We start from the raw sequence: 24,951 nt of genomic DNA, 5'->3' as shown, positions 1-24,951 counted from the left end.
CCAGGGTCCCTAGCTTAGTAATGAGCTTTGTGGGCACTATGGTGTTGAATTCTCACATGGGTGTTCCTTTTGTCCAGGTGGGAAAGGGCAGTGTGGAGTGCGATTGAGATTGCGTGATCTGTTGGGGCGGTATGCAAATTGGAGTGGGTCTAGGGTTTCCGGGAGGATGGTGTTGATGTGAGCCATTACCAGCCGTTCAAAGCACTTCATGGCTACCGAGTTGAGTGCTACGGGCGGTAGTCATTTAGGCAGGTTACCTTCGCATTCTTGGGCACAGAGACTACGGTGGTCTGCTTAAAACATGTTGGTATTACAGACTCGGTCAGGAAGAGGTTGAAAAGGTCAGTGAAGACACTTGCCAATTGGTCCACGCATGCTCTGAGTACACGCCCTGGTAATCCGTCTGGCCCTGCAGCCTTGTGAATGTTCACCTGTTTAATGGTCTTGCTCACATCGGCTACGGAGAGCGTGATCACACAGTTGTCCAGGACAGCTGGTGCTCTCATGCATGCTTCAGTGTTGCTTGCCTCGAAGCGAGCATGAAAGTAATTTAGGTCGTCTGGTGGTTTCCTGTCACTGGGCAGCTCGCGGTTGGGTTTCCCTTTGTAGTCCGTCATAGTTTGCAAGCTCTGCCACATCCGACGAGCGTCAGCTAGAGTGTAGTAGTGTGTATTGATGTATTGATGCTTTGCCTGTTTGATGGTTTGTCTGAGGGCATAGCGGGATTTCTTATAAGCGTCTGGATTAGTGTCCCGCTTCTTGATAGTGGCAGCTCTAGCCTTTAGCTTGGTGCGGATGTTGCCTGTAATTTATGGCTTCTGGTTGGGATATGTACGTACGGTCACTGTGGGGATGACATCGTCGATCAACTTATTGATGAAGCTGGTGACTAAGGGGGTATACTCCTCAATGCCATTGGATGAATCACAGAACATATTCCAGTCTGTGCTTGCAAAACAGTCCTGTAACGTAGCATCTGCGTCATCTGACCACTTCCTGCTTAGTTTTTGTTTGTAAACAGGAATCAGGAGGATAGCGTTATGGTCAGATTTGCCAAATGGAGGGCAAGGGAGAGCTTTGTATGCTTCTCTGTGTGTGGAGTAAAGGTGGTCTAGTTTTTTCCCCTCTGGTTGCACATGTGAAATGCTGGTAGAAATTAGGTAAAACGGATTTAAATTTGCCCACATTAAAGTCCCCTGCCACTAGGAGCGCCGCTTCTGGATGAGCATTTTCTTGTGTGCTTATGGCCTTATACAGCTTGTTGAGTACGATCTTAGTGCCAGCATTGGTTTGTGGTGGTAAATAGACTGCTATGAATAATATAGATGAGAACTCTCTTGGTAAATAGTGTGGTCTACAGCTTATCATGAGGTACTCTACCTCAGGCGAGCAATACCCCAAGACTTCCTTTAATATAGACATTGCGCACTAGCAGTTATTGACAAATAGACACACACCCCCACCCCTTGTCTTACCAGACGTAGCTGCTCTGTCCTGCCGATGTACGGAAAACCCAGACAGCTCTATATTATCCGTGTCATCGTTCAGCCATGACTCGGTGAAACATAAGATATTACAGTTTCTGATGTCTCGTTGGTAGTATAGTCTCCACCGTAGATCATCAATTTTGTTTTCCAGTGATTGCACATTGGCTAATAGAACTGATGGTTCTATTAACTTACAAATTTGTGCATAATGGCATGGTGTTTTATGTACACTTCCAAGTAATCTTACAGGCCTAGGTTTATAATCTTGTGAATGTAAGTCACGGATTGTGTGGAGAAGGATTGCGTGGAGAAGGATTGCGCGTTTCGGTTGGGCTCAAGGGCTGCCGCAAAACCCCTGTCATTGACCTTGCATAGTCACGGGGCAGGGGGTTTGGGCAAAGCCCCGTCTGAGACAGCAATTTTTTATCTAATAGGTCTAGCCACTAGCCTCTATAAGGTGAATAAGTGGTAGCCTAAGTTAGCGGTATATAGCTGAGACAAATAGCCTATAACGGAGACAATGCCCCTGTTTTGGGATTACCCATGTGTCCTTCATTCCTCCCATCCTTGAAGACATCACCAATAGATGGATAGTGAAAGGAGATTTTACTCTAGACTACCAACCAAGTCATGTCAGATAAGTGATTATTTATTTATACATAGCCTATGCTCATTGGTCATCATTGATCTAATAGGCCTATATTTATATCAAGGATTATTTCAAGAAAGGGAGAATCCATCAATTAATATATTCAAACAGAGCCTAAGAATAGCTACTTTAAACATGCAGGAGTGGTCCTTGAGATGCCTCTTCTCCCACAGACAGGTGCTATAGGTTTATAATGGGCTGCAAAATAGCGGTGTTGTAGCAGGTTGACATGAGACACATACACACGCATAGCCCTCGGTCTTCAGGATCCCAAGATAATTTGTTTAATTGGGTGTGCTCACATAGCCTAGCCTATAGTCGTTAGAAGGAAATACTACTGTTAGTAAAACACCATGGATAAGGTCATTAATGGTTGCCATTATGCACAGATGTTTTATTCCCCTCTATTCTGAACTTTCTTTTCTCATATAGGTCTAGCTGTAAGACTCTCTAAGCTACTGTCTGTAGTCTATGCAAGGTGTTCGCCTAAGATACACAGAAGAACATTGTAGCAAATTCAGAGGGCAGACTGACAGGGACTAATACCCCTTTTACATCATGGCGTAATGCATATGTCATCTTCACGGAGTCTCGCCCCACTACTGATCAGACAAGTGTAGTGATTGTAACGCAAGAGAGGCGACGCTGTCTCTCGACAGAGATTGCATTTATTGTGGGAGATTGCTAAATATTACCTTTTTATGGAAGACAGGATAAATATATTGTTTCAGGTGATAATAAAACATGTTTTGTTTAGTTACTTTATCCTCAACTTGTTTCTCTAACTTTATAGCATGTCAAGCAAGCTAAAAGCCAACGCTAGGTTGAATGTACCATTGTAGCTAGCGACCTCACCTAGTAATGACTTTTGGTTTTTATAATAATTATTATCACAATAAACTTCAACTGAAGGCAAGTCATATAATATAATGGGTATTATTTACCATGAATATTAAAATATGACTCACTTTTATGGAATGGGTAAAGTTGCTAGCGATCCCATAAAGCCATCAATATTTTAATCTTCTTCTATGGTTTGGTAACTTCCTGTTCTTTGACGGACTGAAAACGACTCAAAGTTATAACAATTTCAAAGTATGCTCTGTCCTTCTCGCAACGGAGCCTATAATCACAAGGGCGCGTTGCGTTTCCACTCTGTTGTGGGTGCAATGTAACAGAGTTCGTTGGGGTAATGTGAACAGGGCTTAATGCCTTGATCACATCGACAGTGTCACTGCATTTTAGTACACCAGAAGTACATACATTTCCAATGGAACACTGTGTTTGCCTTACAGAAATACATTGCAGAGGCAGTTGCAGGGTATTTTGTCTGGTGCATAGTTGGATTTATTCAACGTATGCGTTAAACTGTATGCATAGATGGCTTGACAGGAATGACAGCAGAAAGTTGAACTTTTGTTGCACACACATCCTATTGATGCTGTGTACCATTTTAAGCAATGACGCTGTCGGTGTGATCAAGACATAAGGCCTCAAACACACCTACAGCACCATTGTGCAAAATGGTACGCAGCATCATCTAGATATGTGTGCAACATACAGTACCAGTCAAAAGTTTGGACACACCTACTCATTCAAGGGTTTTTCTTTTTACTATTTTCTACATTGTAGAATAATAGTGAAGACATCAGAACTATGAAATAACACATATGGAATCATGTAGTAACCAGAAAAGTGTTAAACAAATCAAAATATATTTTAGAGTTTAGATTCTTCAAAGTAGCCACCATTTGCCTTGATAATAGCTTTAAACACTCTTGGCATTCTCTCAACCAGCTTCACCTGGAATGATTTTCCAACAGTCTTGAAGGAGATCCCACATATGCTGAGCACTTGTTGACTGCTTTTCAACATATTTACCTCTGCAATGCAGTACTGCAAGGCAGTGCTGCAAAGCAAGCACAGCGTTCCATTGGAAATTAAGGTACTTCTGGTGTACCAAAATGCAATGACGCTGTAGGTGTGATCGAGGAACCCCAGGTCTCTTCGCAGTCAGTGACAGAGCCAAGAAAGTTTTTTGTTTGCACTCATAATGCACCATGGCCTTTAGAAGAGCATATGCCTATAGTATGAAGTTTTCAGGGGGAAACTTGATGTGTGTGCGCGCGTGCAGTGACACCTGTTTGAACTGAGTTATTAGATCATTATACTGATAAGCGTGCGCACGCAGTGACACCTGTTCCAACAAGTGTATTAGATCATTAGATTGATGGCCATTTGTTTGTTTTGCCCCTACCCTTTAACACCCACCCATCTTTACCTATGTATGTAACCACACAGACTTGGATGAAATACCTCATCCAAGTCTGTGTGGTTCCTCCTTCTGAAAAGACCCAATCAACCTCTTGGCTCAACCTCTTCCAGGACCTAATACTTATAATAATACTTTTTTGGGGGGGATACTACATTTGGCCTTTAGTACCACATCCCATAGAAACACAGTTATTTTATTTAACCAGGCAAGTCAGTTAAGAACAAATTCTTATTTACAATGATGGCCTAGGAACAGTGGGTTAACTGCCTTGTTCAGGGGTAGAACAACAGATTTTTACCTTGTCAGCTCAGGGATTTGATCTAGCAACCTTTCGGTTACTGGCCTAACGCTCTAACCACTGGGCTACCTGCCACCCCAAATAACACATCCATAAACGGCAAAAAAGACAGTAAAAAAAAAAAAGGAATAAGGGTTTGAAGTATCTGCCCCATACATAATTATTAACTTTTTTTACACATAACCCCTTTTTTATGATAGGCACAAAATGACCTCCATAATTCCATAACAAATTTTAACCGGTATGTTACCTTCAGACGAGTCCGTCACACTTGTGCGGGTCATAGAGCAAAATGGAGAACACCATAGTGTTTGTGAGAATCTCCCCTTTCCATAGAGTGTGGTTTTGTCTACCTTCGCAGACGATGCAAAAAAACATATCTCTAGCTTAAACTGACGTATTTTGATGTGGATCTTTTATTATACTACTTATATTGACACACCAGTGATAATTATGTGCTAAAAGAGCAAGGATTTCCAGTGTTACTGAAGCCGATTTTAAAAGTATAGTTTCACCAGTCATCTAACTCCGGCATTTCAAAGGTGGCGCGCACAGCAACAGGGAGCCAGAGAGGTATGCAATTAATAACCAAATCCCTTACTTTAATCGCACGTTGACTTTTATTGCCAAGAGTCTTGTCCTGGAGGCAGAACTGAGCGATTTCCCATTAGATAGGCCAGCTATAATGTCAAAATTGGCTAGATTACGAAAACAAAAATTAGTTTCTAAAGTACTATCTCTTCACTTGGTCATAATTCAAAATTACAGTGCTTGTCTTTCATAATTTGGTCAGTTATGTATTATTTTTTAAATATTTTTTATTTATTTCACCTTTATTTAAACAGGTAGGCCAGTTGAAAACAAGTTCTCATTTACAACTGCGACCTGACCAAGATAAAGCAAAGCAGTGTGACACAAATAACAACACATGGAATAAACAAACATACAGTCAATAATATAATAGAGAAAGTCTATATACAGTGTGTGCAAATGAGGTAGGATAAGGGGGTGAGGAAATAAATAGGCCATAGTGACGAAATTATTACAGTATGTCAAAATAAACACTGGCGTGATAGATGTGCAGGAGGTGAGTGTGCAAGTCGCAATACTGGGGTGCAAAGGAGCAAAATAAATAACAATATGGTGATGAGGTAGTTGGATGTGCTATTTACAGATTGGCTATGTACAGTGATCTGTGAGCTGCTCTGACAGCTGGTGCTTAAAGCTAGTGAGGGAGATATGAGTCTGCAGCTTCAGTGATTGTTGCAGTTCGTTCCAGTCATTGGCAGCAGAGAACTGGAAGGAAAGGCGGTCGAAGGAGGAATTGGCTTTGGGGGTGACCAGTGAAATATACCTGCTGGAGCGCGTGCTGTGGGTGGGTGCTGCTATGGTGACCAGTGAGCTGAGATAAGGTGGGGCGTTACCTAGCAATGACTTATAGATGACCTGGAGCCAGTGGGTTTGGCGATGGATATGAAGCGAGGGCCAGCCAACGAGAGCATACAGGTCGCAGTGGTGGGTAGTATATGGGGCTTTGGTGACAAAACGGATGGCAGTGTGATAGACTGCATCCAATTTGCTGAGTAGAGTGTTTGAGGCTATTTTGTAAATGACATCGCCGAAGTCAAGGATCGGTAGGATAGTCAGTTTTACTAGGGTATGTTTGGCAGCGTGAGTGAAGTGAAGGATGCTTTGTTGCGAAATAGGAAGCGATTCTAGATTTAATTTTTGATTGTAGATGCTTAATGTGAGTCTGGAAGGAGAGTTTACAGTCTAACCAGACACCTAGGTATTTGTAGTTGTCCACATATTCTAAGTCAGAACTGTCCAGAGCAGTGATGCTGGACGGGTGGGTAGGTGTGGGCAGCGATCGGTTGGAAAGCATGCATTTAGTTTTGCTTGCATTTAAGAGCAGTTGGAGGCCATGGAAGGAGAGTTGTATGGCATTGAAGCTCGTCTGGAGGTTAGTTAACACAGTGTCCAAAGAAGGGCCAGAAGTATACAGAATGGTGTCGTCTGCGTAGAGGTGGATCAGAGAATCACCAGCAGCAAGAGCAACATCATTGATGTATACAAAGAAAAGAGTCGGCCCGAGGATTGAACCCTGTGGCACCTCCATAGAGACTGCCAGAGGTCCGGACAACAGGCCCTCCGATTTGACACACTGAACTCTGTTTGAGAAGTAATTGGTGAACCAGGCGAGAAAGTCATTTGAGAAACCAAGGCTGTTGAGTCTGCCGATAAGAATGTGGTGATTGACAGAGTCGAAAGCCTTGGCCAGGTCGATGAATACAGCTGCACAGTATTGTCTCTTATCGATGGCGGTTATGATATTGTTTAGGACCTTGAGTGTGGCTGAGGTGCACCCATGACCAGCTCGGAAACCAGATTGCATAGCGGATAAGGTACGGTGGGATTCGAAATGGTCGGTGATCTGTTTGTTAACTTGGCTTTCGAATACCTTAGAAATGCAGGGCAGGATATATATATAGGTCTGTAGCAGTTTGGGTCTAGAGTGTCTCCCCCTTTGAAGAGAGGGATGACCGCGGCAGCTTTCCAATCTTTGGGGATCTCAGACGATACGAAAGAGAGGTTGAACAAGCTAGTAATAGGGGTTGCAACAATTTCTGCGGATAATTTTAGGAAGAGAGGGTCCAGATTGTCTAGCCCTGCTGATTTGTAGGGGTCCAAATTTTGCAGCTCTTTCAGAACATCAGCTATCTGGATTTGGGTGAAGGAGAAATGGTGGAGGCTTGGGCAAGTTGCAGTGAGGGGTGCTGGGCTGTTGACCGGGGTAGGGGTAGCCAGGTGGAAAGCATTGCCAGCCGTAGAAAAATGCTTATTGAAATTCTCAATTTTCGCGGATTTATCGGTGGTGACAGTGTTTCCTAGCCTCAGTGCAGTGGGCAGCTGGGAGGAGGTGCTCTTATTCTCCATGGACTTTAGTGTCCCAGAACTTTTTGGAGTTAGTGCTACAGGATGCAAATTTCTGTTTGAAAAAGCTAGCCTTTGCTTTCCTAACTGCCTGTGTATATTGGTTCCTAACTTCCCTGAAAAGTTGTATATCGCAGGGGCTATTCGATGCTAATGCCGTACGCCACAGGATGTTTTTGTGCTGGTCAAGGGCAGTCAGGTCTGGAGTGAACCAAGGGCTATATCTGTTCCTGGTTCTAACTTTTTTGAATGGGGCATCCTTATTTAAGATGGTGAGGGAAGCACTTTTAAAGAATAACCAGGCATCCTCTACTGACGGAATGAGGTCAATATCCTTCTAGGATACCCGAGCCAGGTCGATTTTAGAAAGGCCTGCTCGTTGAAGTGTTTTAGGGAGACAGTGATGAGTGATGGTCGCTTGACCGCAGACCCATTACGGACGCAGGCAATGAGGCAGTGATCGCTGGTTGAAGACAGCAGAGGTGTATTTGGATGGATATGTTTGGCTATGAAGGTTCAGAGTTTGTTGTTGGCATGTCATGCCTAAGTTTGCTAATCTTGCCAATGAAAAAGTCATTCAAGTAGTTGGCAATATCAGAGGGTTTTGTGATGAGTGAGCTATCTGATTCAATGAAGTACAGTATGTAGCTGAGTTTGCCTTTTTACCCCAAATTTATTTTAATGTGCTCCAAAATAATTTATCTTTGTTTCTTAGTACAGTTTCTTCTTACTTTTGTTTAGTTTAGTCACATTTACAATTAATCAATTTACAGTACATTTGCCAATCAGCTGTTGTGGCAGACTTATTGTACAGACTTATTGACCTTTATTACTTTCTGCAGATGCTTACACAATGGCTGAAGTGACGTACATTTGGACTCGAAACGCATCAGCGTCAGTAGAGGTAGCAGGAGATGGATCCAGACTGAACCAGTATCACCTTCAGGGACAAACTGTGGGGACAGAGACCATTAAATCAAGCACAGGTGAGTCTAGACCAGAATAATCAAAAAATGGTGTGCTCAAATCAAATAGTCTTTTAAAGAAAAGTATTTCGGTGAAGGGTTGGAAAGGAAACATCAACTGGAAAATGAAAACCCACACTCACTAGTAATAGTAACCTGTGAGTGTGTGTTTTCCAGTTGATGAGTCTACACCAGTACCCGTTATTGGATCTGAGCAGCGACACCAAGCAGAGACAACAATCTCCTGAACCAATATAAAAAAATACAATTATCACAACACACTCTCACCTGTATTTGTTCTGCTTCTTCCCTGTCTGCAGGTGAGTACACCGTCATGACAGCCCACTTCCACCTAAAGAGGAAGATTGGCTACTTTGTGATCCAGACTTACCTGCCCTGCATCATGACCGTCATCCTCTCCCAGGTCTCCTTCTGGCTCAACCGAGAGTCTGTACCCGCCAGAACTGTATTTGGTAAGCACTTTCTCACACAATTTCTTGATCACAGCAGATAGGGATTACTACCACAACGGTGCCATGTTTGCAACGTCTCATATGTGATTTTGTCTTTAGTCAGGCTGAACATGTTTGCCTATGTAGTCAAGTAAAACATATTATTCCACTGGAAGTCTCTGCTCTTTAGTGGTTGAGAGTGCTCCTCAATGTTCAGGTCAAACACATTGATGGTCATGTCATACACATCATATGTTCCATTTTTCTAGTCAATCAGCCCTTGTCAGATAAAATGCATTCCACCATAGCTAGTTCGAACACCTGTTACTCTACAGTCAGGCCAAACACCTGCTCTTAAATAACAGCCTGGTCAAATGGTCAGATAAGTCACATGCTGCACATACACTCCTATCCCTGAGCAGGAGTGTTACATCTGACAGGCTAACACTATCAGAGCATCACAGCATGCTTATCACAAGAAGCCCAATCGACCCACAGAAAAAATAAAATAAAAGCCCAGACCCTTATATCCTGTTTGGAAATGTCAGGGACCTGTCGGTCTCTAAACTGGGGCTTCTATACACTCTCTCCGTCTGCCCCATAATGTAGATTCCCCTCATATAATCAGTGCTAATTATGCATTGGAGTTCCATGTATTCAGATCCAGTCAGTGTATTCACAACCTTAATGACATGAAGATTATGTTCTGAATCAGTTGAATGGTTTAACATTAGGGGAACTGGAATGGTTTTTAATAGGCCTTTAAGAGGAGCAAATTCATGGCTTTTAAGTTGACTTAACATAACATAACTACCACTTTAGCCCTCAATGTAACCATAGACCATTTACATTTTAGTCATTTAGCAGACGCTCTTATCCAGAGCAACTTACAGTAGAGTGCATACATTTTATTACATTTTTACATACTGAGACAAGGATATCCCTACCGGCCAAACCCTCCCTAACCCGGACGACGCTATGCCAATTGTGCGTCGCCCCACGGTTGCGGCCGGCTGCGACAGAGCCTGGGCGCGAACCCAGCCCAGCCTGGGCGCGAACCCAGAGACTGGTGGCGAACCCAGAGACTGGTGGCGCAGCTAGCGCAGCTAGCACTGCGATGCAGTGCCCTAGACCACTGCGCCACCCAGGAGGCTAACAGGCGTATTAATGATCAGTTACTCTAAATGCCCATGGTTGCCAACATAACAGACAACATATGAACAAAAACGTTATCAATTTTGTCTATATATGCATTGTTGTTGGTTTAAATTAGTGTAGAATAGTTTCTAAAGTTTTAGGAAATAGTATATCCATCTATTTGTTTTCCTTTGAATACTTCTTTCTATATTATGAGTCCTTTCTTTTTCTTATTGTTTACATTTTGGGGTCAACTCACCATACAAATTCAACACCTGCAGGATTTTCTGTCTATACTTTTAATTTGTTCACAATTCTCCCTCAGTCTTCTAGTGTATCAAACAGATTGATAACTGTTCTAAACATGTTCAATGATAATCCTCATGAATATCACTCATTGAGACAATCTAGCTCAGCATTTCCTAAACTTGGTCCTCAGGACCCCAAGGGATGCACGTTTTGGTTTTTGCCCTTACACTACAAAGCTGATTCAAATGATCAAAGCTTGATGATTAGATTATTATTTGAATCAGCTGTGTAGTGCTAGGGCAAAAACCAAAACGTGCACCCCTTGGGGTCCTGAGGACCGAGCTTGGGAAACCCTGGTCTAGCTATTCATGCAAGGTTATTAAACATTTCAAATTCAGATAATAGCTGTTAAATCCAGCTTTCTAGAGGGGTCAAAGAACTGTGGCTGATTGCTCCTTTTTTTCATTGGGATTTGGCACATTCTACACTGAAAGAGTGAACAGGTTTCATGAAGTTTTTATGAATATGCTTCAAAGGGGGGCTGAACTTCCTGATCTAGCCTCGGTTTCAATTATCCTCATTATGAGATGCCACTGATAACGAGGCGTGCTTTGATGTGGGTGTCTCTTTTGTGTGTTCGAACGTGGGAAGCGATGGTACATTCGCTCTGCTAAAACAGTACACAGTTAGTCATTCACCCTTCCAGATAACTTAAAACATTCTAACCAGGTCTTGTCTGGAAGTAGGCTAGACTAGCTAGCAAGCTAGCCAACTTCTTTCACCAATTAGCTTCAGCCGGCTGGTGTGCGACCATGTGAAAGTTGGTTTGACTTTGAATAGTCTAGCTCTGTGGCTAGTTAGGGACCGTCAATAAATTACACAATATGTTCATGTTGCATATCTTTAGTTGTCTCATTAAATGCTTTCAATATTTGCATATTAATTTCTAAAATTTATAGTTGGTTTGAGGTTTTTAAGTCATTGAAATTTGGAGCTATTGACATTTAAAAGATTGTCTCATGTACTTTTACTGATGGTCCCTAACTAGCCCCATAGGGATATCAAATGTCAAACCAAATGGACCATGGGCATTACAATCGGGTCCCATGCAGCTGCGCTCCGAATTGATGATTACTTGGGTGCTGCCAGCTGTGGGCAGGATTGAAATAAACCCAACCCAAGGAAAACTGTTACGGTACCCTTCATTCTGTGACATACAATTTTTTCCTAATTATCTCGCAAATCTCAGTTTTGGATGAGATTGACTTTATGACGAAAATTATCCTATTTACACTTTGTAGTACATTTTGACACTACGATAATTGTTTCTGACTAATATCGATGCCACATTGGCCGTTTTCTACCAGAGAAGTTGTTTATTGCCTTCAGTTGCTCTTTAAAGGCACACTAACTTGTAACACTGTGGTAGCTAGGAATGAGTTACATAAACAATGATGTTCGACAAACTCCTAACAAATATCTCACAAATACACTGTAACATTAAGGGCTCGATTCAATCCGTAGCGCTGAAGATCTGCGCTGTAGCGCAATTGAAATTTAAAGGCATTGTTCTCGTGTTCGCGGCGACTGCATTCACGGTAAACGCTGCATATATTGGCTCAATCGGAAATAAATCACGATATAATGCAGATTTTCAGCAAAGGCCATCTAAGGAAAAGTGTTCCTTTTTAGAACTGTGTTCCTTGTTGTCTCTGTTCTGTGAGGTCTGGCTCTGTGGTGGTGTTCTGGTTAAATTATTAATGTAGTCACCACTTCAAGCCTCCACAGCACATCCCCACTGGGCGTTTTATCCTCGCAATCGGAGGATTGTTATTTTACGTTAGCCTGCGGTATGTTGTTTGATGTAGTTTCATGTTTCCTCAAATGCATTGAAAAAAAGCCACCAAAAAAACCTATCCATCAGCAGCCATGTGGAAAAAAAACACCCATTATTTCACTGTCAATGTCATCTTAGTCAGAGGTTTGAAGGAAGAAATGATAACTCGTTGTCTATTTACATGCCTATGTTTGCATGTTTAGAGTACACAATGACAATGTGTAGATTGTCAATGGAAAACATGTTTTCCAGATTTGTTTATCCTCTCACCTTCACCTGCAATGCAGTAATCTAAGTGTATTTTTTCTCTCTGAAAATGATGAGGATGAGGCCAGGCAATTAATAAAGAGACAGGGAGATGCTTTGCATTTTGCTCTGACTGAATTCATAGAACAGGGACTTAATTTAAGGGGGAGAGACACCTATTGATCATTTCGGAGGAAACTCAAGGAAGCGGAGGAAATATGGTAGATGCCTCTATGTGTGTGTGTGTCTGTTATTTCTGTGTGTATTCCCGTGTATGTATGAGTACATGTCTGGGAAAACACATTATCCTTTCAAAGCATTGGAGTGGTTTGATAGGGTGGGATTCCCGCATGTCCTCCAGCAGCTGACAGTCTTTGTACACCATGCCGAGTACTTCGTATCAGCCTGTTGGTAATACTTTACTTGAACTGCGCTGCCGAAATGCCTTCTTAAACACATCATAGAAATGATGTGCTAGACATCATAAAAGGTCATGACAACAGCTCACCTTTGACTTGAGACAATTGAACAGTAAAACATATTTTTCCAGATATTTATCTATATATCGTGACTGTGTTATATAAAGATTATTTTTGTTAGGACTGTCAAAAGTAAATGCGTTAATAATGCGTTTAACTCGTGACATGTTTATCGGTGTACATTTTTGGGACGCCATTAATTGCATCTTTATTTCTTCACTGCACAGAATCTTAACGCCTCGATCGCACTAACAGTGTCTTTGCGCAAAATGGTACGCAGCATCATCAAGATATGTGTGAAACATAAGATCAACATTCACCTTCTGCTACCATTTCTGTCAAGCCGTTTACACATACAGTTTGATGCATACATTCGATAAATCCAACGTATGCACCACACAGAACGCACTGCAACTGCCTCTTCAATGCAATGCTGCAAGGCAAACACAGCGTTCCATTGGAAATGAATGTACTTCTGGTGTACTAAAATGCAATGATGCTGTCGGTGTGATCAAGGCGTAAGTGCACATGTTTCCGCACGGACCCTTTTTAAGCGCAAAGCACAACACCACAACTACGGTCAATGGGTGTTTCTAGAAGGGACACATATTTTGTCAAAATTGACTTGTCGGAGAATTTACGCAGCAGGGTAAATAACGTAGGGTTAGCTAAAAACTACTTTTGACATCATTTTGACAAACTGTATCCCATCTAGACATGACCTAGTCATGCTTGCGCCTTAACATGAAACCCCTTTACATCGCAGAAGACCTTGTGCCTCTAGCCAAAATCATGTAAAAATGATGCCCAATATTACCAGAGCTGTTTTTCTTTCTGCCGCAGATTTGTGCGCATGTCACGGGCCACTCGCGAGCCACTATTTTTGGGGGTTTGATAACAAAATATATTTAGCTAGCTAGTTATGTTACTTGACCACAGGAAGAACTGACATTTTATTTTTTATTTTTTTATTTAACCTTTATTTAACCAGGCATTCTTATTTACAATGACGGCCTACCAAAACGCAAAAGGCCTCCTGCGGGGACGGGGGCTTGGATAAAACTTTTTTTTTTAGGACAAAACACACATCATGACAAGAAAGACACCACAACATAACATAAAGAGAGACCTAAGACAACAACACAGCATGGTAGCAACACAACATGACTTCAACATGGTAGCAACACAACATGACAACAACACGGTAGCAACACATGGCAGCATCACAACATGGCAGCAGCACAAAACATTGTGCAAACATTATTGGGCATAGACAACAGCACAAAGGGCAAGAAGGTAGAGACATCAATACATCACGAAAAGGAATAGGCTACTCAAAGAGATGCTTTAAAGGTAGGCTGCATATGCAAGAGTGGGGTGTTTATGATTGTGTGTGTGTGAGAGAGGATGTGTGTGAGAACGGGATTAAGTGGGAGAGTTCGATTTGCCTGGTCCGTTTCCTGGGTGAATGGAGATTTCACTGAAGGACCAACGGAATGGCCTAAAATGTTCAAACTCCGCTCACCCCGGGCACTGAGCCATGCAAAATGAACTTGCCCATCAAGAGCGAGAGGAGGGTGTAGGTGGGAGAGTGTGTAGGCCTATGGGTGTAAAGTTATCTGAACAGTACAGATGGTAACAGTGCTTTCATAACATTGTTAGACAAGTTTAAAAGCTCTTTGTTCTTTGTATCCATAGAGCCCGTTCTTTTTTCCTATAGTCACACTCATTTAGAATGTTTGAAGCTTTAACAGTACTTAAAGCTGTATGTATGTGTGTGTGTGTGTGTACGCGCGCGCACGCAAGTATTAAACTTCAAGAATATTGATAAGAGAGAGTTAGCTTTCTTAACCATCGGGAGTGTTAATAAGCTGTATGTTAGTGACTTTTGTGTTTACTGTGAAAATGCTATTAAAACAGTCTAATTTTGTGTTTCCGTCCCCAATCAATGCATAGTATAACTGCAACTCAATGCAAAGTTGTTTTTTTTATGGAAAAAGCTTTCTTTAGGGCCATTAACTTTATTTAATTATTGTAATCGTTTGACAGCCCTAATTGTTGTGCATGGTATGGGGATGGGCATTTGTAATGCTTGCACTGTGAGGAGTTTCCCCCGGTTTTCAGTAACAGCAGCCACAGCAGTTACATCTTGAAAGAATGCTTCACTCAACACGCAGTGAGCTGTTTGCCACTACATGTGGGAATACTTTTTTTGTAGCCTACCAGAGAATCATCCACATGAATAATCGATTGTCATTGTGGATGGAAATACAATTTTCTGTTACACAAGGAAATACAAGTGAACAAGGAAAAAACTACAGTACTCTTCATTGAAATTAATTGTCAACATTTTTGATTTAGATGGTGATCACATTTCTCTTTTTGTGATGACACAGGTGTGACCACTGTGCTCACTATGACGACTCTCAGTATCAGTGCCCGTAACTCTCTGCCGAAGGTGGCCTACGCCACGGCCATGGATTGGTTCATTGCGGTATGCTACGCCTTTGTGTTCTCTGCCCTCATCGAGTTTGCTACTGTCAACTACTTCACTAAAAGAGGCTGGGCCTGGGACGGCAAAAGTGTGGTCAACGTCAAGGTAACTAGGGCAACCCCACTGACAGTCCCATATTGCTGTTCATTAAATTGAATGTCACATGCAATCCTGCATTTGAGATAACACTGCATCTTTATCATGGTACTGTACTCACTAATAGCAGTTTTCATTTAGTAATGCTATAAGAGGTATGTGTAGAACAAGTGAACAACGGCTGTCAAGACAAATACAAATCTGAACAATGTCATACATTCGGTTAATGTACAGATTCTACAGCCCCATGGCATTGCAGAGATAAATGTAAAGGAAATGCAAAGACCTACCTATAAAGCATAGAAATAAATACATTATATTCAGAGCAAGCCAGGCTCTCTAATACTCAGAAGTGTTTGCCTGAATATTCATGTTGAGATATTGCATCTGAAGCGGTACCTTATTAAAAGAGAGGGAGGGATGAAAGAAAGAAAGGATGATAAAAGGAGATGAGGAGCTGCGTGTGGGTGCTTCAAAAGCAGAGGCGAAACGCACAAATGATCTGTGATCTCTCAAGTAGGAGATGGTTGATAGAGTTACAGTGCCTTCAGAAAGTATTCATACCCCTTGACTTATTCCACATTTTGTTGTGTTACAGCCTGAATTCAAAATGGGATTAAATAGATTTTTTTCTCTCACCGATCTACATACAATACCCAATAATGACAAAGTGAAAACATGTTTTTAGAAATTTTTGCAAATGTATTGAACATTTCATACAGAAATATGTAATTTACATAAGTATTCACACCCCTGAGTCAGTACATATTAGAATCACCTTTGGCAGTGATTATGGCTGTGACTCTTTCTGGGTAAGTTTCTAAGAGCTTTGCACAGCTGAATTGTACAATATTAGCATATTATTCAACATTTGCATAAAAATTATTCAAGCCATGTCAAGTTGGTTGTTGATCATTGCTAGATAGCCATTTTCAAGTCTTGATGTTCAAGCCGATTTAAGTCAAAACTGTAACTCTGCCGTTCAGGAACATTCAATGTCATCTTGGTAGGCAACTCCAGTGTATATTTGGTCTTGTGTTTTAGGTTATTGATCTGCTGAAAGGTGAATTCATCTCCCAGTGTCTGTTGGAAAGCAGATTGCACCAGATTTTCCTCTAGGATTTTGCCTATGCTTAGCTCTATTCCGTTTTTACCCCCCTATTAAACTCCCTAGTCTTTGCTGATGACAAGCATACCCATAACATGATGCAGCCACCACCATGATTGAAAAAAAGAGTGGTACTTAGTGATGTGTTGTGTTGGATTTGCCCCAAACATAACGCTTTGTATTCAGGATATAAAGTTAATTTCTTTGCCACATTTTTTGCAGTTTTACTTTAGTGCCTTATTGCAAACATGATGCATGTTTTGGAATAGTTGTATTCTGTACAGTGTTCCTTCTTTTCATTCTGTCATTTAGTTCAGTATGGAATCACTACAATGTTGTTGATTCATCCTCAGTTTTCTCCTATCACAGCCATTAAACTCTAACTGTTTTAAAGTCACCATTGGCCGTCAGGGTGAAATCCCTGAGCGGTTTCCTTCCTCTCTGGAAACTGAGTTAGGAAGGACGCATGTATCTTTGTAGTGACTAGGTCAATTGATACACCATCCAAAGTGTAATTAATAACTTCACCATGCTCAAATGGATATTCAATGTCTGTTTTTTTACCATCTACCAATAGGTGCCCTTTGAGGCATTAGAAACCCCTCCATGGTCTTTGTGGTTGAATCTGTGTTTGAAATTCACTGGTCGAATGAAGGAGTTTACAGATATATGTATGTGTGGGGTACAGAGATTAGGTGGTCATTAAAAAATCATGTTAAAAACTATTATTGCACACAGAGTGAGTCCATGCAACTTATTATGTGACTTATTAAGCACAGTTTTACTCCTGAACTTATTTAGGCTTGCCATAACAAAGGGGTTGAATACTTATTGACTCAAGACATTTCAGCGTTTCATTTTTAATTAATTTTTAAACATTTCTAAAAACATAATTCCACTTTGACATTATGGAGTATTGTGTGTGTGTGTGTGTGTGTGTGTGTGTGTGTGTGTGTGTGTAGGCCAATGACACAAAATCTCAAGTTAATCCATTTTAAATTCGGGCTGTAACACAACAAAATGTGAAAGTCAAGGGGTGTGAGTACTTTCTGAAGGCACTGTAAGCCAGAGAAATATGTGACACCATGGCTGTGTTTAGACAGACAGCCAAATTTGGATTTTTTTTTGACCAATCGGATCAGCTCTGAAAAACATCTGATGTGATTGGTCAAAATTAGTGGAAAATAAGATCAGCCCAGCATTCAGATTTCATAAGTGTTTCTGAGTTCCGAATTCTGATTTCAGCTCATTCCTTTCCCAGCATATCTGATAATTACACTTTCTCCCCACAACTCACATACTCCGAGGAATGTATGTGACAGCGACAGTGATGGGTGTGCTTTTACTTCAGCTTAACTATTACTAACTGAACTGGTTGTAACCTTATACATATCCTGCCATAATACAGATTTGATAAGTGAGGCCAATTAGAATGGTCATGAGAATTCAAAGAGATTCACACTCCATAAGGACCTCAAGGTTACTGTTCATTTCAATCCAAATTGATATTGAAATCAAACCCCATAAGGCTTAACAGGCAATTTAGCAGATTATACACTTTTTTTTGGTAATACATCATAGATTGTTAAAGGCAGAATCATAATTACTGTGAAATAGCTACTGTACAACAGATGCTCCATTTAAATCAGAAGAATAATTTCAATCACATTATGTTGTCTGGGTATTGTGCCTTGAGATGAGATTTTAGCTGTGTGAGAGATATTGAGAAAACAAATGCAATGATCTAGTAACAATCAAACACTTGAAGGATCAGTTAGCCTTCATAGTAGTATTACCTCTGGTTGTAATTAATTACTGGTTGTAATACAATGAGAGACACTACAAGCCAGTCTCTAATGTGTATTTTATTTCTCTCCTACAACAGAAGAAGGAGGCATCCGTCACGAAGAAGAACAATGCCTACGCTGTTGCCGTGGCAAACTACGCTCCAAACATCATCAAGGACCAAGGTGGTATGCCCACCATCTCCAAGAGTGCCACCTCTGACCCCAACAAGGCCAAGCCAGAGGTCAAGCCCGAGCAGAACAAGAAGACCTTCAACAGCGTCAGCAAAATCGACCGTATGTCCCGGATTATGTTCCCTGTGCTCTTCAGCGGTTTTAACCTGGTCTACTGGGCCACCTACCTGAACAGAGAACCAGTCATAAAGGACATGGTCCCATCCAAATGAATACAAAATATTCACTTTGCAAGGAGACAGGATTCACTTTACACAGCTGACCCAGGACTGATAATCTGTGTGCTTTTATGTGTGTGAGTTTGGTTACATGGAGCCGTGGCATGCACTGGAGTCAATATGGTTGCTTTCTTTTGTAGGCGCATTCATTACGAGGAGATACCTAGGTAAATGATTACTAACTTCTAGTTGAATTGTAATTTGTTTGAAAGATTATACTTGTAAAGAGGTTAACATTTAACGATTGTTTGTTTATAGTGATGTAAGGATCTTATACTTACATAAATAAAGAAATCACTGGTGCTTTCTCTACCTTCTATTTGAACCTCCAAGAAACCAACTGCCATAATTCAGTCAACACAAAAAATAGTTACCAACTCCTAGTTATAACCCTGTATTGAAGACTCCTGTATAAGAAAGCACAGACAACCATTTCCTGTTTTTGTTCCATTATTAACCTATATCATGCTCTTCATATCTTACGATGTAAATGTTTACGTCTCCACTATTCTTTACTTTAATCGGATCAAATTCCTAAGTTGGAAATAAAGACCGTACAGTCATGTTGCACCATTTTTTCATCACACAGTGAACACAGATCTACACAAGTGAGTGTTGATCCTGCAGGTTCCGGCAGTACACAGCTAGACTCACCATAAGTTCAGGGATGGATGAAGGATCACTTCCTATCACTTCCTATCGTAGGCTCAAAGACACTGTGACAGAGGACAGTGAATAGACACAAAGTGTGAGTAAGGCTTGCAGGAATGTACTGTATGCCAATATTTAATATCACTGTTATCTATCATAGAGTTATGACTCATAATGACTCAAGTATGTGATTTCCTGTTGTCACCATTTTATATGCAATGTAGCTTTTTTTCTCTGATGCAGATCAAAGGACCCAGATGCATACAGTGGAGTTGGAAATTGACACCCTTGATAAAGATGAGAAAAAATAACTATAAAATAAACCATTTAAATATTGAGCTATATTGTATGCATGTTATATGCTTAAAAGAAATGGGCCCCAGTACAAGCAAAGATCCACCATTTTACAGTAAGTATGGGGCCAAAGAGCTATATTTTCATGTCACCTGACCAAAGCACTGGTTCCAATCCAAGTGCCAATGCCATTTAGCAAACTCCAGGCATTTACATGCATTTGTTTTAGGACGTCTTTCTGTGTTTTATATTTCCACCCTATGAGGTTGGAGTAATACTGTGAAATTGAGAAAATTATGATAATGTCCTTTTAGTGTATGAGCTGTTTCAAAAGGTCACCTAAAATATCTGCCATTTTTTGTGGGATGGAGTTTTGGTCTTCCATGGTGACATCACCATGCGGTAAATGTGTGAATAGACCAATAAGAAATAGAGTTCCAAACCTCTCGGCTAATAACATTTAATTTTCAGTTTTTCCCTTCCCACTCAGACCACTCCCAGACCGTCCATTCAAAATTCTTACTTGAGAAATTGTTCTTTGCTAAGAAGCTATTTTTGTTTATTTTTGGCCATTTTAATTTAAAACAATCACAGTAAGGTACTTAATTGTTCCCCAGACATTTTAGTAAAAACCTGGTTGCCTCTGCCAGGAGGCTGAAACTTGGCTGCAAGTGGATGATAACCAAGACAATAACCACAAGCCAAATCCACAAATAAATTGTTAATTGGCCACAAAGTCAACATTTTGCAATGACTATCTCAGTCTCCTGACTTGAAACCCAATGAGATTCTGTGGTCTGAATTGAAGAGGGCAGTCCATAAGTGCCGATGAAGGATATCAAGGATCTGGAAGGATTCTGTATGGAGGAATCTAAGTCTCAGTGCCGTTATCCTCCCAAGGTGAGGTATTGAAAGGTTTTGAAAACAGGGGTGTCAATAATTTTGACCCCTACCTTTTTGAGAGAAAAACAATTATATTAGTTGTTAAACAAAATCTGTTTCTCTGATTAATTGTCATACTATAAAATAATAAGATTACCATTTTTTTTTGCATACAATATAGCTCAGTATTTGAATTCTTATTTTATACTGGCATTTTTGCTCATCATTATCAAGGGTGTCAATAATTTTGGACCAAACTGTAAGTGCTTCTAATGTAGTCATATCAAGTCCACCAGGTAACACTTTGTTTGAAGGTCTGCTTATAAACTGCTTATAAACAGTATTACATAAATTGTTAACATTGAAGCTAATGCACAATATAAAGCTGTTATTCATTATGTATATATGATTACATGTCCTCATAATAAATGGTTCCTTAATTGTTTAATTTAGTTCATAAATAGTTAATAAGCATGCTTAAAATACAAATTGTAATAAAAGTTCACAAATCAGTTCATATGGACAAGGTTGTCTCTGTTTGTTTCTCTTTGACTCAACTTGTGAGATATTTTTCTTGGTCACATCACTGTTTCTCTTTCTATTTTAGCAGTGGGTGAGCGTACCATGCCATTGGATTTTCTATTGTAAGTAAATATGTAGTTTAGTGGGATTTGTTGCTGTGTTGTACACACATTTGGAATATAACAAAATGTGGCACAAAACATTACACTTACTTTATGATGATATACCACACACAATACAATCATAAAGTCATGTATTTTTCCAATGAATGCATTTTAAAATGTTACTGTAAGTCTAGAATTCTTGTTATTCTCATGCTTTTCCATAGTGATATTGTCAAAATCACAGAAAGAGTTATACTCTTAAAACTTTGAGCACACAATCGGATTTCACTCCCATTCGAAGGTGTCCTCTTGAACTGAACATGTTCTTCTTGCAGAGTCCCATGAGTTACCATATTAATGGCATTTCAGTTTGACATTGCAAACTGTCCGATGAAAAATACTTATCATGAGCTTCAACAAATCTTGTAGATACCCTATCCTATTACTTTAGGTGACAGATTGCAGAGGTTTAACAACCATAACATTTCAAATAGATATGACACAGAAACTTAAGATATCCTGAAGGCATGCACCCTGACGTTAGAAGTGACTCTTAATGAATAGTCAAGAATTGAGCTGCCCTATTAAGGGTTTAGTCAGCGTACTCACACAGTAGCCCAAAGCGTCCAGCTGATGAATCACATAACCGGACATGTGCGGACATCCTCCTTCAACCTACCAGCTTTAGTTAGACAGTATTTCTTTTTCACTTGACTTGAGGAAGCCATACACACAACCTACATAACACTGCCATAAGAGTGACATAATGCCTAAGGATTGAAAATGTCATATTTATGCCAGTAAACATATGAAGCAGGAAAATATTAAACAAAAATGGCTGAATTACTGTTAGACTTTTATTTTAAATTGCCTGAAAGGGGGTGTCACCAACCTGACTTCTGCCCTTGCCTGTCCCGGATTATTACTGGCTTGGTGCTTCAAGCCTGAGTTTAGTGACTGAATCACAGATCTAAATTAAGTAAACAATAATTTCCCTTACTGTCAACACCAACACATCGTTTCATATAGCAGATATTTCATACTGTACAAAACCCCCAAATGCTCAAATTAAAGGGATGTGTACACCACACACACCACACACACACACACCACACACACACACCACACACACACACACACACACACACACACACACACACACACACACACACACACACACACACACACACACACACACACACACACACACACTCACACACACACACCTCCCTTAGACAGCCTCAGAACTCCCAGAGCCAACACACGACTGTCAGCAGCAGGACATCTAGCAACCAAATCCCAGCGCTGCTAAAATTATAACACTGCTGAAATCCCTACACTGCTGATACCCCAACACCGCTGAATACCTAGTGTTGCTGAAATGGGCACAATCGATATCAGAGCAGACTGTACAGTATAGTGCTCTAAAAGAAAACAGCAAGCAGTGCACTGTCTGTCAGCAGAATTACCTCACTGTGTGCTTCTTCCTTTCTGCTCGCTCTTAATCCTCAAATTGTCTCTCTACTTATCTGTTTCAGTGTTTGTCTGCTTTTTAATGTGTCGACTGCAAACTCCACTAAGATTAACCTCCCTAGAAACCCATATAGGCCTAGATACTAGCCATAAATTAGCAACAATTTGAATGTTGCGTTAAAGACCTGTTCAGATGAACTGTACGGTCCTCTTATAGCCTATAATTGCATTGGAAGGTAAAGTGGTGCTTGATGAGGTTGTTGAACCATGGGTAGTGAATATAATGTAGGCCCTCTATAAACTAGGGTGATAGAAGATAGTAGGGTTATATTATTTTATTCTCTATTCTCTAGTCTAAATTCCACAAATTCTCTGACACTTTCCCATGCACACACATGCACTAAGGATGCCTTCAAACCAGACAAACTGATGCATAAAACTGAACAACTCAATGTTTTTCAATGGGAACAATGTGTTGGGGCAGGGCCTAGGGTTGTGTTGCACTATCCATCAGAAAAGTTCAATTGAAAACGTAGAACAGCGTTTCACGGAATCATTTCTCCTCACCACCACGTTTTTGTTTGAAGGTACCCTAAAGCATAAGGACATGTATGTGTTCACAGGCTCACAGAAAGATACTGTACACAGACACACACCCATTCTTTGGCTCTGTTACATTCGTCAACACACACACACTTAGCCCCCTGGCCATCAGGGGCAGCACAATCTCTCTTCCCTGATCTCTTTTAAGCTGGACCTATGAGGCCAATCGCCAGCGGGCAGAGCTGTCGAGTGTCATCAGAACTCTTATCTCCGCTCCCGCATCCCACTGTGCCCCCTTAACCAGTTGGCCTGTTTGTCTGCAGATGTCAAGGGAGCTTGTCTTCATCTTCCCACTATACGAGCTCAAAATCATTGGTGTATCAGACTGAAAATACACAATGGCTTAGAAAACCTCAAACACGTGCTGGTTTAGTAGGGGCTTGTTCTATCAGCTTGATGTAAATCAGGGATGAAATACTCCAAATAATGGAGGGCTGAGAGTCATCGGGTTCTGTTATTAAGAACTAAACATCCAGGTGAGTGTACGGTTTCTGTGTGCTTCTTTGCACTTTCTTCCTCTGTGCAAAAATGTAACAATAAAGTTACACCTGCATTGCTTGCTGTTTGGGGTTTTAGGCTGGGTTTCTGTACAGCACTTTGTGACATCAGCTGATGTAAGAAGGGCTTTATAAATACATTTGATTGATTGATTGATTGATTGACTATAGCTGTATATTAGTGAGCATGAAATGAGACTGATCTATTTTTTCATCATCATTTTCTTTATTTTTGGGGGGAGGTTAAGATGAACTTACTCCTCCAATAAAGTTAGTTACATTTCACTGTTTATGCACAGATTTCCTTTAACTAAGTTGATGCCACATGAGACCACATGAGATCCCAATCACAGTGCCAACCCAGACAAACCACAGCATCAGCATAACACGCACACTGAACAGTGAATACATGAGCACAGACCACATACCGAACACAATTCTGCCTTAGCTCTCGTTGTACACAGACCCCGACAGATCCCGCCAAACATAATCAATAGACTCCTTTGCCAGAAGATCCAAAGACGAGTAACCTTGGCTTAAAAGAGAGCTCAGTGCAGTTTGTCTGTTTACGTACCTCCTGCCTACTCTTTTGGGCTACTCTTATTTTTTATGTAAAGTGTGTGAAACCAAACAGAAAATTAATTTTGGGAATTAACATATACTTGCCTTGCTGTGTGATTACTGCTAATGCATTCAGAAGCTGCATCTATAGTCAGTATGTGATTCATTTGTAGGCCAAGGTCACTGCAGAGTCTACTCAATTTGATGCATGTTAATTAGGCCCTAGAGAAGTTCATAATGTGAACAAAGACAATTCTTCTCCTTCTCTCTTACTGTTAACCTTCATCACTCATCTACTTCTTGCCCCTTTAAAATAGAAGTCAAGGTAGTTTTGTTCTGAAATAATCTTTCCTCTTTGGAGACTGGCATTTGGAACTGCTTCAGAAATGCAAACTTAATCAGGGTCTTCCCAAATACTTAGCTTTCAGCCATTTTAGAATTCCAACAGCGTGTCTGTTCTC

At 40.7% G+C, this 24,951-nt stretch overlaps 1 protein-coding gene across 2 annotated transcripts in view; it reads left to right on the top strand.

Moving 5' to 3' along the window:
• The window catches only part of LOC120059910 (gamma-aminobutyric acid receptor subunit alpha-2-like), a 32,711-nt gene extending 13,814 nt beyond the window's left edge, over window positions 1–18,897 (top strand). The window contains exons 5-9 of one of the 2 annotated variants that reach the window (XM_039008985.1): window positions 8,486–8,629; window positions 8,929–9,081; window positions 15,405–15,607; window positions 17,772–17,783; window positions 18,598–18,897. In XM_039008985.1, coding sequence (XP_038864913.1) covers window positions 8,486–8,629; window positions 8,929–9,081; window positions 15,405–15,607; window positions 17,772–17,783; window positions 18,598–18,897 — 812 coding nt within the window. Of the gene's footprint in view, window positions 1–8,485; window positions 8,630–8,928; window positions 9,082–15,404; window positions 15,617–17,771; window positions 17,784–18,591 lie in introns of both variants that reach the window. The other variant, XM_039008984.1, reaches the window with a different exon arrangement.
• The last annotated feature ends 6,054 nt before the right edge of the window (window positions 18,898–24,951 follow it).

The sequence above is a fragment of the Salvelinus namaycush genome, chromosome 15, assembly GCF_016432855.1.
Source record: "Salvelinus namaycush isolate Seneca chromosome 15, SaNama_1.0, whole genome shotgun sequence".
NCBI lineage: Eukaryota > Metazoa > Chordata > Actinopteri > Salmoniformes > Salmonidae > Salvelinus > Salvelinus namaycush.
Note: the sequence above shows the minus strand (reverse complement) of the source record. Positions and strands in the feature narration are given on the sequence as shown.